This window comes from Kryptolebias marmoratus, linkage group LG8 (genome assembly GCF_001649575.2).
Source record: "Kryptolebias marmoratus isolate JLee-2015 linkage group LG8, ASM164957v2, whole genome shotgun sequence".
Classification (NCBI taxonomy): Eukaryota; Metazoa; Chordata; class Actinopteri; order Cyprinodontiformes; family Rivulidae; genus Kryptolebias; species Kryptolebias marmoratus.
This window is the reverse complement of record NC_051437.1, coordinates 1,641,298-1,657,314: the sequence shown is the minus strand read 5'-3', so window position 1 is coordinate 1,657,314 and position 16,017 is coordinate 1,641,298. Positions and strand designations below refer to the sequence as shown.

Genomic DNA, 16,017 nt, shown 5'->3' with positions numbered 1-16,017 from the left:
ACACAAGAGATTTCCACATGTTCATATTAACTACAGAAAAATAAAGTGAAAATGGAGAAGCTGTCTGTGAAAACTAAGTTCACCCTTGCTGCGAGCTTTTCCACCTACTGGAGCACAAACTTTCTGCCATTAGAACTCTACACCATCTGGCTGGAAGGAAGAGGGGAAAATAACAAAAAAAGCTTTCCAAACGTGGATATCCTAAATGGGATTTTGTCAAGCCAGTGAAAAAATCCAAACAACATGCCACAAAACAGAACAGGGAGGAAAAAGCAAATGCAAAAACATTGTCATCCCTTATGTTGCTGGACTTTCTGAGAAACTCAGAAAGATTGTCTCCAAACACAACATCCCGATGCATTTCAAACCCAACAGGACTCTCAGACAGAGGCTGGTCCACCCTAAGGACAAAACACCCAAACCCAAACTGAGCAGAGTGGTGTCTGCAGTTCAGTGCAGTGAGAAATATTCAGAACTCTATATTGGAGAAACCAAACAGCTTCTCCACAGACGCATGAATCAACAGAGGAGAACCAGATCTTCTGGACAGGACTCAGCTGTTCACCTACACCTCAGGGATAAGGATACCCAATCACTGTCACTCTAATTCACACTTTCATGCATGTGATTAAAACAGCTCTCCTGTGATCCAGACTAACAAATAACCCAATAACTCGCCACTGAGGGGAGAGAGATTCATCTGTAGGTGAATTTAGCTGCATTAACAGAGCATTTCAAGCATTTTATGCACAATGACTGATGGAGACGCATCATAAATTAAATAGGACACACCTAGGCAACAAAAAACACCTGTCAGCTTTTTCAATTTAGGCGTACACTATGTTTCCGTAGAAAATCCACACAAGTCTTCGTACATGAGGTCTCCGATCCCTAAAAATAGTCAATAGTGGTTCTGCGTCTACTTCAACACAAAAAGTACACCATCACAGTCAATTTTACAAACAATTTTATAGACATTGAGCTAAAATTTGAGATGGTGATAGCTGTTAGTCATTCCACACATTGTGTGTTAAGAGATAACACAAGATCTTTCATATTATTGTTTTCATGGTTTTAATTTAAAACTCTGGCATTCAAAGGCAGCGAGTGATATGCATACCCTCAAGAAATGCTAGGTCTTACATTTTAATGATGTCCTCATACAAAAACCCTTAAAACTGAAAGAGGATGGACTTTTTCCCCATAACTGTCTGTGCAGTTTCTCTTTTTTTCTCTGTTTTTTAATAAACACTGCAGATTTTATTTTACTGCTCATGCCTTGGTGTGGACAGGACTTCAGAACCCAGAGGAACAGAATGGTTCTGCTGGTCTTTATGGATCTTTAGGACAGTAATGGGAGTAGGAGGTGAGCCACTTCAAAGGACAGTCCCTGCAAGGACACATCTGAGGTTAAAACATATTACAGACTATATTCTCTTTTTTTCATCCAACATAGAAATACATTTCTGTCTATTCTCTCATGGTGCTTTTGCACCACAGGAACCACAGTGAAATATCTCAGCACAGAAGTGTTGAGGATGTTTGTACCTGTGATATTTTTGTCCCTTTCTTCTCTGGTATTCTCTTTCATCCACCGTCCACACAGCTCCTTTTCCTCCCTCCACTCGTACAAAACACTTGTGAAGGCTGAGGTTGTGACGAACTGCATTCTGGGAATAAAACACAAGGAGAGAAAAATTCTTGTTTTGTTTTGTTGCAGTATCTTCACATGAAATAAATTAAACTAAAGAATTGTGCAGAGATGAACGGTTATCCGAATGAATGTGAGCATGCAAACCTTCCATGTTGCAGTGTTGTGTCTGAAGTAGAAGAACATGGTGGTGAACCAGTTGTAAATCTCATTTAGAGTCCGCTGTTTGTCTGGAGACTCTAAGATAGACTGACAAAAAAACACGGCAGTCATAGCAAAAATACAGCTGACTGCTGCTGGAAGGACACTCATTATCTTTACCATAATTGTGTTAAAATTGTGAGTTAATATTTATTTAGTTACCCATCGTATCAGGTAAGCATAGGTGTATGGTGGCCTGATGTTGTTGTATTTGTAGCATTCAATGGTTGGGACCAAATCTGGAAAACAACAATGATTTTGTGTGAACAATTCAGGTCTTTCTATGATAGAAATACTTATCCAGATAATCTTCTCAGCTACCTGTATATCAACACAACGGAAAGTTATTGAAAACCTCTGTTACAAATTATAAAGCTAATTGGTAAACTGTGAGTTGAGTCCTCTGGAGAGATTAAATATCCTTGCTGACCTGGGAACAACTTGGGTTCCCCAAGGGGGAGCTGAGGAAAGGAAAGTGTAGGGTTCCCCCTGGACCTGTTACCTCAACAATCTAACCACAAAGAAAAACATGGACAAATGATGGACAGACAGACAGACTTTATTACATATTACCTGGGAGGAGATGGTCAGAACCATTAGCTGTGTGATCATGTTGAACTAACTCATCAACAGGGGTCACACTCCATGGCTGCAGTCTGTCCTCATTGGTCAGCTGAGACAAGGGAAGCAACAAAGGAAGACGGTACGGCCAGTCGGAAGTTACCTTCTAAAGACACCATCAACAGATAGGGTTATACTCTAATTTATTTATTTGTAATGATAATAAATGTTTACTCTCCTAAAAGAAGAAACTGACTAAATGAACCAACCTTACCATCTCAGAGTATCTGTGTTCAGAAAGATGAAGTTGCATTGCAAGGAGTTTTTGTTTTTCTAGAACAAGCTGAAAAAAGAAAAACACCCACAGCTGAATCCACTTCAAACTGCATTTCAACATGTGGTTTAAACCTGAAGACAGATCAGGCACTGCTGTAGGCTGACATGTGGACAGATGCCCTTGTGTTTTATGGAAACTACAGGAATTAAAAAGATTTCGGAAAAACTAAATCTATACAACTATAAAACCCAAGCATGTAAACAGCAGACTGCTGCATGTCAGAATAAAAGCTTGTGTCGAATTCTCTCAGAACTAGGAACAAGCAGTACAGATACCTGAATCAAACTTTCAAGACAAAGATGTTCCTTCTAAAAAAAAAAGTTTGTCAAAGTTGGAGAAAATATTAGTTAACACTTTTTTGCTGTGGATAGTTAACAGACTTATTACTAAAATGACGGCTCCCTGTCTGGCAGCAGCTGCATGGGCCTTCTAAGTTCCTAAACAAAAAAATTTCCAAGAAAGGCCGTGGGTGGCAACAGGTGGTTGGTTTCTTGAACGCACTTCTGACTTGACTGTTTTGAAAATATACATAGTTTATTTCCAACAAAAAAAAATATGCACAAAACAATACAAATCTCTTATAACTTAGATGAAAGTTAATCCGTTTGTACAAGTTCAAAAAAGTGGTCAAAAAATTGTTTTACCAAACCTCCCGTCTTCACTCCAGACATTTGTCAAACAGGAGGCCTCTCCACCCCCCACCCCCCCACCCCGGTTTGTTCTTAATCACTTCAATTAATGGGAGGGTCCAAAAGTTACCAAAGTAATCTAAACAATTCCAAAAATAAAAATTACAGATTTTGATTCCAAACTAATTAAAGTATATTCTAATTGTCCAAAGAAAAACTAAATTGATAGGGTTTCTTATTTAAAAAAATTTAACATAAATGGTCACAACAATTTCAATGAAAATATGCTGCCTAGGATGCCAGAAGTTGTCAACACGCTCAGAGAGTTAGCATATGATCACTAGCACTTGCTGAAAATACAGTCAACCACTGACTTTAGCTTCACACACAAGATTATAATGTCAGGGAGCTATGCCACCAAGTAAAAGTGGCTTATGGTGCTGCAAACTTGCCTAGCAGCACAGGCCAACAAAGGAGCTGTCTGGATCTGTTTTGATTTTGGTAGCTTTTTGTGTTTATTGTTAGATTTAAGCACTTTGTTATGTTGTGCCAATCTCCCTTCTCCCTCAGTCAGTTTCTGCTCCTCAGCTCCTGTCCTGTCCAGTCTCACCTGTTCCCAGTTGTCATTAGGCCCAAATGTCACAGCCACTGTCCAAATAATCCCTCAGCTTAACCTCTTCATCCCCTGATCCCCTGTCTGGTCCTCTTCTTTGTCTCCTGGAGTTTGTTTTGTTTTTTTAATATAAGTTGTTGCTGCAACACCAGCCTTTGTTTTTTCCTTTAAGTGTTCTTTAATCATTTTTGAAGTTTTTCTTGAGCTCATTGTGTTCATCAGCATTCCTGGTTCCGATTTTTTTTATAAACCATGACAGAAGCATGCAGAGGCACTGTGACCATAGGACAGGATTGTAACCATTCATGCAGAAAAATAAAGGACGCCTACCACAGCTGGGCCTTACTCCAAGGGGCCGCAATGACAATGTGCCAGTTGCTTTGCTTGTGATTTTAATTATGGATTAGGGTGTCAAGAAAGTATTACAATTTGTATTTGATTTGTAAGTAAGTAATTAAATAATATCAGATGTGATTTACCACCAATAAACATAAAAAATACACAAAAAAGGGTGGCATGGTGGCACAGTTGTTAGAGCTGTCATCTCTCAGTGAGAAGGTCGCAAGATCGCCTCCCGCCCTGGGGTCACTCTGGGAGGAGTTTGAATAATCTCCCCGTGCACGCGTGGGGAGATTATCTGGGTACTCCAATTTTTTCCCATAGACCAAAAATGTTAATAGGTTAATTGTTAACTCTAAATTGCCCCTAGTTAGTGAGAGTGTGAAGTTGTTTGTCTCTATCCCTGTGATAGATTTGAGACCTGTCCAGGGTGTACCCTGCCTCTCGCACAGTGACTACTGAAGACAGGCACCAGCTTTCTGTGACCCGGAAAGGAGAAAAGAAAATGGATGCACATAAAGGAAACCCTGTGAGCAAATTGCATTTCACTGATAATCTGGTAGAGAACATTCATAGTCCACCTTGAGATGTAGGTGCACAGCTGAGTCTTGTCTTAAAGAGCTGTCTCTACTGTGTTGAACCTTGTGTCTGTAGAGAGGTTGTTTAGTTTCTACAATATAGAGAACTGAAAATTTCTCACTGTCATCACAGACTACCTGCAAAAACTTGAAAAGGACAAAGTAATCAACGGATCACTGTACCACAGATTATAATCGGGAAAAGTCAGACCTTGTTTATATGCTTCCTAAAAAGTAAGACACAACAATTGGAACACCACTCAGACCCATCGTCAGCAGCATAAACACCATAGAGGACTCCATGGATTTTGCAAACAAAGTTCAACATTTGAAGCTGGCTCCAGGAGAAACCCTTTTATCATTTAATGCCCTTTCACCTTTCACTTCTATACCCCTTCAGAAGCAGTGAAAAGTATGAAAAATATGACTTCAGCAAGATAATGATCTAAACAACAGGATCAATTTCACCCTGGATCAGAGCTGTACACTGCAGGTCCTCTGTCTTTCCACCACTTATTTCAAATGACAGTTTTTACAGACTAAAGCATGGATGTGCCATAGGATGTCAAGTGTCCAGCCAAAAAATCTAGAAGACGCACCACAGAAAGGAACAGGGAGGGGAAAAAAGAAGAAAAATTGCAGAAACATTGTCATCCCTTATGTTGCTGGAGTATCTGAGAAATTCTGAAGGATTTTCTCCAAACACAACATTTCTGTGTATTCAAGCCTAACAGAACTCGAAAACAGAAGCTGATTCATCCTAAAAATAAAACACCAAAACACAAACTGAGTGGTGTGGTGTCTGCAGTTCAGTGCAGTGAGGAATATTCAAACCTCTATAGAGAAGAAGTAAACCTCCTATCCACATATCAACACAAGAATCAGCTGTGCACCTACACCTCAAAGATAAGGGACAGTCTTTAAGGACAAAATTGTTCGTATTTTGGACAGAAAAGCCAGCTGGTTGGGGCTGGGGTGTGTGTGTGTGAAGAAAACCTTTTATGTCAAACAAGAAATACCAAATCAAACAGAGGAGGAGGTCCCTGGTATCAGCTTTCTAAAACTTACAATGGAGCATTAAACCAAATACTCAGTCATTTGCCTCTAATTCACACCTTTATGCATGCAACCAAAACATGGGGTTTAACATTAATGATGTCAATGCAAATGTTCAATTCCCACCTGGCGTTCCATATACTGAACAATATCCTGCTGGACTCTCCACTGACCAATACTTCTGTCACCATGTCTGTGTTCAGAATGGAGATGTCTGGAAAACATGGATTACTTTATTAGAAAAAGATTTGAAAACAACTACTACACATACAATCTTTTACTTTAGTGTAGAGACAGGATTCTTGAAAAAAGCACATTTACGTTGAGATCCTTTCTTGAGTATCGTGAAGGTTAATGGCATAATAACAGAGGTTCTACAATTTACTGTCTGAATACAGAGGTCATATCACCAGTATTATTATTAGTAGCAGTCATAAGTACCTGATTATGTAATAAAATTGGAGAGCAAAATTGAGGATGTAATTGTTTCTACAAAATGGCAAACAAGGTTATTTATCTACTTTTTTTAAAAGGATCATTGTCCAAATCCCACGATTTACTTAATGTAAATATATTTTAGACATTTTAAAAACTTTTACTTTTAAACCATTAGACCACTTCAACCAGTGATATCAACAGGCAGTGGAAGGAATACTTTAAATGTCAATGCCAGTGGAATGGCAGATTTGGGTGTTGGTTCCCCTTTTTAAGAAGGATGTGTTCCAATTACAGGGGAATCACACTCTTCAGCCTCCCTAGTAAAGTCTACTCAGGGGTGCTGGAAAGGAGATCCTGGTCCGTCTTAGCCGTGGAGCATTGGACCTGCTCTTTATGCTGACTTGGGTCTTTGAGGGGGCATTTAATTGTGTTCCTCAGAGTATGCCGTAGGGGGTGGGGTGGGTTGGGGGTCCATTGCCATTCAGCCCATATACAAACTATGTGAGAGTTTGGTTTGCACTGCTGGCAGTAAGATAGACCCCATCAGAGTGAGAGTCAGACTGTTGTCACCGATTCTGTTCATAACTTTGATGGACAGACTTTCTCTGTGCAGTGGCCTCAGGATTTCATCTCTGCTATTTGTGAATGATGTGTTCCTATTGACGTCATTGTACCGTGATCTCCAGCTCTCACTGGAATGATTTGCAGCCAAGTGTCACGCTGGGCTGTAGATTAGCACCTCCAAATCTGAAGCCATGATCCCCAGTTGGAAAAAGGTGGACTGTCCTGTTTGGGGTGGAATGAGGTGCAACAGTGTAGTTTAAGTATCTCAGGGCTTTGTTCATGAGTGAGGGAAGAATGGGGCGTGAGATCAACAGAAAGATCAGTGCAGCTTCCACAGTACTGCATACTCTGTGGCAGTCTGTTGTGAAAATTGGAGCTGAGCTCCAAGGTTAAATCGCTCTGTTTACCGGTGGGTTTATGTTCCTATTCTGATGCTGTAACCACCAGATCAGTGGCCTCCCTAGGGAGCTGTTTCAGGCATGTCCCACAGGATGGAAATCCAAAGGAAGATCACACACACTCTAGAAAGACTATGTCTCAGCTGGCTCAGGAACATCTTGGAGTCCTACCAGAAAATCTGGAGGAGGTGAAGAGGTGGCTGTGTAAAGAGATGTCTGGGCCTCCCTGCTCAAGCTGCAACCCCTGCAATCTGACTCCAGAACAAGCAGCAGTTAACGGTTAGATGGAGATTTGGGTTGATGTCAATAAGAACAGCATAAAGGGATTTCTATTACCACTTTTTATAAACTTGTAGGTATCATGTGTGATCTCAATGTTCTTACTCTATTCTGTCTGATTTATAGCCAGAAAAATATGTAGGATCGTTTTAAAGCTTTAAAAAACTGACGTTTTTTTTTTCTCCACAGCTGAACGCTACGGTGGCCCTGAAGTGCAAACCACAACAACATCAACGAAGCACACAAACAAAAAACGAAGCACACAAACAAAAAATGAAGCACACAAACAAAAAACAAAGCACACAAACAAAAAACGAAGCACACAAACAAAAACTGAAGCACACAAACAAAAAACGAAGCACACAAACAAAAAACAAAGCACACAAACAAAAAACAGAAACGCAATTACATTAACAAACCGGAAAAGGTAGGTCCCAGTGGGAGACCTGAGAAATCGCTGATTGGAATACACCACTTTTGAACCGGAAGTTTGGGCTTTTGCTCTTTCAGCATTTCGGTAGGCGGGAAGACAGTCACATTGCCAAAACTGTGGAAAAGAGCTGGTTGAGGGCAGTCACCGAACTTTTGCAGTTGTTGTGGCAAGAGTCTTCAAGAAATGATTACCGATAACATTCATGTCGTAGAATGTTCTGCAGTTAGATTTATATCATGTTTTGTGGTTTGATTCAGACAGGAGGTAGGGGAGGCTGGGAAAGAAAAGGGAGGGAAAATAACCTCTGTTTTTTGTGTGTGTTTGTCTGTAAGGCGTAGCTGTGGCCGACAACAGCGAGTTAATAAAAACTGTTCAGCTTCCACGAGAGTCGCCCTTTGTGTGAGCTAACGCATAACCAGGAAAGTGTTACACTATTTTCAACAAACGCGCTAAAACCAAAAAAACTTCTGGTTCAAAAGTGGTGTCGTCCAATCAGCGATTTCTCAGGTCTCCCACTGGGACCTACCTTTTCCGGTTTGTTAATGTAATTGCGTTTCTGTTTTTTGTTTGCGTGCTTCGTTTTTTGTTTGTGTGTTTTGTTTTTTGTTTGCGTGCTTCGTTTTTTGTTTGTGTGTTTTGTTTTTTGTTTGTGTGCTTTGTTTTTTGTTTGTGTGCTTCGTTTTTTGTTTGTGTGCTTCGTTTTTTGTTTGTGTGCTTCGTTTTTTGTTTGTTTGCTTCGTTTTTTGTTTGTGTGCTTCGTTTTTTGTTTGTGTGTTTCATTAATGTTGTTGTGGTTTGCACTTCAGGGCCACCGTAGAACGCTGTCTGAGTAGCTGAGTAGTGAGGCAGCAGCAGCCACTGAAGTTAAACTGAACCAACTTAAAGCTGAGAGAGGGGAATGTACAAGGCAGTTTTCAATATTATTTTTTGTTTTAGTATGTAACTAAGAAAGTAAAATTAAAATCAATAAATACTCTATGTTTTAAAGTCAAAACACAAGGAGCAAAAATATCAGTGTTGCCAGATATATGATAATTTCCATATTTATTAGAAAATTTTAGGGTCTAGATGACATACGATCAGTAGTTTTTCAAAAGCCCAAATATATGATAGTTTGGGCATTTCAGTGGTTTTGATACCTAATCCTAAAAGACTCAGATTGATCAGGGACAAAAGTCTTGATAGGTACATCCCTATTATCTACAAACCTGACATGACATTCTTTTAACAAGTGATTCAAATATTATAATACTTGGAAGTCCACTTACTTTAAAAAGCTGGAGAAATCTTCCAGTACTGCCCCACAGCCCGGCCAGCAGCACAGACCACTCACAAACAGAGCGTTGGTCCCTTCACCAACGCTACAGGAAAGAGAATGTCTTAAACATTTCTTGGGTATAAAATATGTCACACTAAAGGCTTAATAAGGTGGTGTTCTTGGCAATTGGAGATGCCAGAATCTTTACAGAATTATATTCCACACAACATATTTAAAATGGTTTGGGGGTTAATTTTTTTTCTAAGTTGCAACTTCTTTGTCACTAAGTCACCAGTAAAACTCTCAGAGTTTTATCAACAGGCATTACTCTCATGGAAATTGTGTCATACAAACATTTGCTTTGTGGAATATTGTTTGTGTTTGTGCTGATATCAGTTTGCCTTCTGTTTGTGTTTGTAACAATGAAGATAAATAAAGTTGGAAAAAACAAGTTCTGACAACAGCACCACCTGCAGAAGGCTTCTCTCAGAGGCACTTTTTTCAGAGACCTGAGTCTGATGTCTGAGGATGACCTAAAATGTACACCATATAAAGGTGTATGACAAACAATTTTGTTCATTGCTCTCAGATATAAAAGTGTGTTTTTGTGGGACTAAGCTGCCTCATTGAAAGGAACAGTGTAAATGATCACCAGAGATCCAGAACCACATGAATGATGTGTTTACAGAATCTTTACATTCTGTTCATGGAAATGTCAAAATCAGAGACAGGATCTAACTGAAGTGCTCTGATTGGATGGAAGAACTCCAACATCATGATGTTCCACTCTGGAGTCTGCTTTAATGCAACCTTCAAACAATCCTTATTGCCTGCTGCTAAAAGGAGAAGGCTATGGAGATAAATTAGATAAATTGTACAAAATTCAATAATATGTACCACAAGATTTACAAATGTATAAACAGATTTTAAAATGTTCAAATTTCAAACTCCACAAATAAGAATTTGCCATAAATTGTCAGATGCAACCTGCTGCAGACAGATCCAATCCAACTTTATTTGTAAGACAATTTAAAACACCACAGCGGAACAAAGTGCTGTATAGAGTCGACAATAAAACAACTCACACAAGAAGAAAATACTACATGAATTAATTAAAACTAAGGAATGAAAACAGTAAGACACACAAAATCAGATCAAACAATAAAATCTATAACAATAAAATCATAGAAAAATAAAATAAACTCTTTACAAAGTGTTAAAAGCTAAGAGCAAGAAGTGGGTTTTAAGAAGAGCTTTAAAAGCAGACACTGTCTAAGATTGAGGGGCAGCTTGTTCCAATTTAGGAACTTCTACAGCAAAAACCCAATCCCCTCTCAGCTTGAGCTTCGTTTTGGAGACCATCAATAGCAGCTGGTCAGCTATCTAAGTGAGTGGGATTCTATTGATGTTGCAGCTCGAAAAGGTGGGGTAGGCCAAGGCCACTCAAAGATTTAAAAGCAAATAAAAGTATTTTAAATTGATCCTAAAATGTACAGGCAGCCAGTGAGTTAGGATGAAATGGAGGAGAAATGCTCACCTTTGCATGTGCCAGACAAAAGTCACGCAGCAGGTTTTTGGACCCTCTGCAGTCAGCCAGTTGAGAACCAACTTGTGTTGAGGATCAGTCAGCTCGAGTGCACAATTCAGCTTGCCTGAGCATGTGACTTTTACGGCTTTCTTCACGCTCCAGATTCACAAATGTAATGCTGCGTTCAATCTTGTGGTACACATTTGTGAATTTAGTTGTACGGTTTTGTGAATACATTTTAGACTAATTTTATCTCCATAGCAGGTTGACAATATATGTGTTTGTGTCTTAGTGTGTATGTTTGTCTGTATCTCATAAATATCTTATGAACCACTGGATACATTTTAATGAAACTTGAAGAGAGTAATTATCTGTCATCATTTAAATTGTAAAATTAACTATTTGAATTAAACTGTCTGTTCATTAGCAAAATATCTCATGAATCATTGAATGGATTTTAATGAAACTTTCAGAAAATAACCACTGGATGTAGATCTCCAACTGTTTAGCTTTTAGAGCCAACCTTATTATAAGATGGCTACCAGAGGCAACGCACCTTGGAAAACACAAAAATGACTAATTCAGTTTATTTTTACAGATATTGTGGTAAAATGTGGTGTGGTTGAAGTTTAAAATTATTCAAAACACATATTCCAAGCCCTTCATATTGCATGACATCTTTCCTTAAAACTTTGGCATTAACTTTTAAGCATTAACTTTGTTTGTCTTTTAGCAAACTATTTCATGAAACACTGAACTAATCTGAATGACACTCTCAGAAATATTCATTAGATGTATATCTACAACTGATTACATTAACTGAGTCAATCCAATTGAAGATGGCTACCACAGTTAATCAACTTTAAATGGTTATAATGTAGTCAGTTTGACATATAATGAGCAAAAAACTGATGTGGTAAGTCATTCACCTCACATACTCGGAGGGTGATATCCCATGGTATTGCATGGGATCATGCATAACAATAATTTCAAAGTTTGACTAAAATGGCTACAAAAATCTGACATTTCTCAACATAAGATGATCTTAGTCTGAAACTCTAGCATGAAAGTTTGTGGGCGATGTCCATTCCTTACTGGAATGGTAGGCCTTTAGTTAACTCGGGGATGCAGAGTAATTTCAGGTGTATCAGTCAGACAGTAAGTGATCCAGCTGACGTCTGTTCCATTTAATGATTCAGTGTTAAAGTAAGACAGTCACCCATCATGATGCCCGGCCTCGACTGATGCGTCCCCATCATGATGCCTGTCCATCGAAAGAAGGTGAAGTCTCGGTCTTACAGCCGACTCCATGGGCAGTGAAGATGGTGGGGAAAGATGGCCTGTTTCCTCCTCTTCCTTACAAATAAAGACAGCTGCACTGTCCTCTGAGTGTATTAGCATAAGAAAACATAAAGTCTGATGAAACATGTAGAAAGCAAAAGACTGATAATAAATATACAATTAAAATTCTTCCAAATACTACTGAACATCCTTTACACTGAAGACTCCTAAAAAACAGAATTAAATAAAACCTACTAGAGAAAGAATAAATTATTTACCATTCATGCCTTTGGTTGATTTGGAGCTGAAATAATACCATACCTTGTTGTCTGGAAGATGTTTGAGGAACTTGACGAAGAACTGAGGGTCTCTTCTGTCTTATTATGTCTTCCATTCTGCTCCCAGCCTGGAAAAATGCCCAACATTAGCAACATAGAAACTCAACAAAAAACCTTTCCTCAATTAAAAAATATTAACACACTCGTTTAAAAGTTATACTTTTTACTCCTCTTACAAATTATGCTAACCCTGTTGCTGGAGTTACATTTAGATCTGATAATATTGTTGCATTTCTGACAAGAAATTGTCCAAAAGTCAAACAAAAAATAAATGACTGTATTCAGAAAGTTTTAATGTTTCTTCAGCACTGTGAAATAGTTGATATTTTGTGTTAGGAAGTGGTAACGTTTGTTACTGTGTTGTTGTGTGATGCTGCATGTTGCAAGCCTTACTTCCTGAGGAATGTGGTGACACCAGGTTTATGGTTTGAGGGCGTGGGAGGGGAGGGGGTACATGTTGCTCAGGCATGTACGACAAAAAACAGGTCATATTTCTTCACTGAGGTACCATAACAGGTTTGAAGAAGCACATTTAGTAGATTGTATGTTTAACCAAACGAGTAATATTCAACAAACATATAATAATTCATCAACAGAGAAACTTTGGTTAATGCTGAATAGAATGTCAGTGCACATTTCCTCATGGTTTTGATCCATAAATTTAGTGATTGTCTAATTTATTTTTGTTTGGTCAATGGTACAACCAGAACACTTGAATTGGGCTGAGTATGCATATTTCTTCACTGATACTCAAAAATGATATGGTGCCACAGTTTTTAGTGTAGAAGTATGACTTGTAGAGTATTTAGTTTTGTACTCTTTAGACTGGAGCTGCAGACCTGACTTTTAAAGTTAAAATTCACCTAAATCCAACGAAAACTGAAAATGAAAAACAACTGGACTCCTAACGAGCCTCTGTTGTGAGGACAATCTGCATGTAAATCAGTCTCACGTAACATCTCAGCTTTAAAAGCCTGAACTCCACACTCTCTGCTTTTTGAATTCATAAAGCTCCTCAGATGAGAAGTGAAACATCTTCAGCTACAGAATAGAAGTCCGGCTGTTTTTGTTTTTTAACCTTTTTGGATTTACCATGTCCTGGATGACTGAGAATCTACACTGTTCTAAAGCAACACTTCTGAAAGCTTTCTGGAACTCAGTTTTTCTCTGAACACTATCTACTTTGTCATAGTTTCTTTTTTAGACTCTTTATTGAATCCTCAACATTTTAAATCAATAGTAAACAAACACCCTCTAAAGGACTTCTCTAATCCAGCCTGTATATGTAGGTGGAGCTGCAGATTTCCAGTTTAACCCTCTCATGGCCTTCGGGTCAATTTGACCTGAAGGCCATGGGAGGGTTACAAGTTACAAGAGCTTCTCTACCTCTCTCTTTTCAGGACTTCAGGAGGATTAGCCTCCTGCTAAATATGCTCAAGGCCAGTAGAAAAGTTCTCCAGACTCACACTCGCAACAACTAATCCGGTGCCAGTGAGGTGATGGAAAGACATGAAGACACGGTGGACAGTGTTAAAGCAGTACATCAAAAGCAAGACTCAATCACAGCTTTTTTTTAGAAGAAACTTTTCATGGATTTGTCGTTGCTAGTGCCAGTCTGCATAACTTTTCGGCTGGCCTTAAGCATATTTAGCACAATTTTCTCCTCACACAGGCAAAAGTTGCAGAAGCACGACAAGAACACAGCCAACTGTCCCATCGATTGATGATGACATAACAAAAGCAGGACTCATTTGCAGCTTTTTTTCTTTTTTAAATAATAAGAAAGTGACAGTGAAAACCTTTTATAGCCAACATGCCTTTGCAATTAAAGAGGACCCAGAGGCAGAACAACTACTTAAAGATTATAAGGCTTCTGGAAAACTGCTTCCTTTTTAATTAAAGTGATGAAACATGATTGTTTTTAATACGACAGGTGTTAGCATTTTAGAGAATTATAATTAATCTACACTGATTCCTTTCTTTTGTTTACAAGTATTTTGCTCCATTTGAATTACACAACTTAGGAGTTTTCAGAGTCAAAAATGTTAATACATAACTATATGTTTTGGATTCCATGTCATCTGGCTTGATTTTAATCTGATTTCCACAGCTGAAAAGGAACTTGTGACCATTCAGGGGTTTTTCTACATTAATAAATACTTAATAAAGCATAAATAGTCTTCACTTTAGAAGAGTTCACAAAAACACTTAACTAACTATTAGCAACTGTCTTAATTATTAATGCACTGCAGGATAAGTATATAGTTAATTCAAACATTCTCTAACCATTAATACATGTCTAACACATGGTGTGAAAGTACATTTATATGACCATTTACATACAGAGACACAGTATATAGAATAGTTAATGCATGAATTAATAAGCATGAATAATCATTGAGTATGTTGGTTTTGGAAGTAATTAGCCTTTATGGGTAAAGCATTAATAAATGTGTTAATAAATGTGCTAATTTATAGCGTGTTAAGTATGAAACATGTTTTCAAGGTTAATTAAACATTTATTAATGATTAAATAAGGCTAAATGCAGTTATTTTAAAGTGCTATCAAATAATCTATAAAAAAAATGGTGCCACAGATAAAATAAGATTAAATTATGCTACATTAATCAGTCAGCAATGTCCTTTTTATGCTGAAAATAATAATTATTATTTTATAAATTATTTAAAGAGAAAAAGTAAAAAAAGAAATGAACAGAAAAATAAATCAGTACCTTTGTCTTTTAAGTAAACAACTGATAATGTAAATGTTGACAAGCTAAACCACAGCCACATAGACCAGTACAAGGAGCTTCAACATGTCCTGAAATTAGGCCGTCTCAGGATTCAAATTCTTCTTTTATTTGTTGACAAACCCCAAAGCTAGGTCTGGGTCTTTAAACTTATGGGTCTGACCATTCAACTTGATGATGTGTCGAGTAGCTGGGTACTGGAGGCCAAATTTAATATCAGCACAACCATGGAACTCCTTCTCCACTGGGATGAAAGCCCCCCTCTGAAAGTCGGTGTAAAGACTGGCAAAAATGTACATCCTTTTCTCATTGTGTAGCAAGGGAGAAGCCTCTCCAGCATGGTGTAGAATAATATTCCTGATTTGAAATTGTGTCACCCTGATGATCATTGATCATGGCAGCTCGTCCTACCTTTGTTTAGCACGTACCATACTATGGTCTCTGTCCAAGCTGGGGTTCTCCTCAAACCCCAGCAAGTTCTTCAGAAATTCAGCCAAAAAAATGTGTAAGTTGTTGTCCTTCTGAGCCCTCCTGCAGGCCCACAAGTCAAATATTATTCCACCTAGAGCATTCCCCACACACGCTTTTATGACTTAGCTCCTAATTCATATTATCCATGTGTATGTGTATGAATGTACAGGTGCTGGTCATAAAATTAGAATATCATGAAAAAGTAGATTGATTTCAGTAATTCCATTTAAAAAGTGAAACTTGTATATTATATTCATACATTACATACAAACTCATATATTTCAAATGTTTATTTCGTTTAATTTTGATGATTA

General features: G+C 38.2%; 1 protein-coding gene across 2 annotated transcripts in view; it reads right to left on the bottom strand.

Annotated features, from left to right (window-relative positions):
- Nucleotides 1–393: 393 nt before the first annotated feature.
- The window catches only part of LOC108231982 (forkhead box protein P1-B-like), a 32,086-nt gene continuing 16,462 nt past the window's right edge, over nt 394–16,017 (bottom strand). Inside the window, exons 4-13 of one of the 2 annotated variants that reach the window (XM_017409431.3) lie at nt 12,466–12,550; nt 12,083–12,248; nt 9,346–9,438; nt 6,092–6,179; nt 2,688–2,756; nt 2,426–2,579; nt 2,015–2,091; nt 1,799–1,900; nt 1,549–1,670; nt 394–1,390 (exon numbers count right to left, since the gene is read on the bottom strand). In XM_017409431.3, coding sequence (XP_017264920.1) covers nt 1,333–1,390; nt 1,549–1,670; nt 1,799–1,900; nt 2,015–2,091; nt 2,426–2,579; nt 2,688–2,756; nt 6,092–6,179; nt 9,346–9,438; nt 12,083–12,248; nt 12,466–12,538 — 1,002 coding nt within the window. In that variant the 5' untranslated portion in view covers nt 12,539–12,550 and the 3' untranslated portion in view covers nt 394–1,332. The remainder of the gene's footprint in view (nt 1,391–1,548; nt 1,671–1,798; nt 1,901–2,014; nt 2,092–2,425; nt 2,580–2,687; nt 2,757–6,091; nt 6,180–9,345; nt 9,439–12,082; nt 12,249–12,465; nt 12,551–16,017) is intronic. The other variant, XM_037977031.1, reaches the window with a different exon arrangement.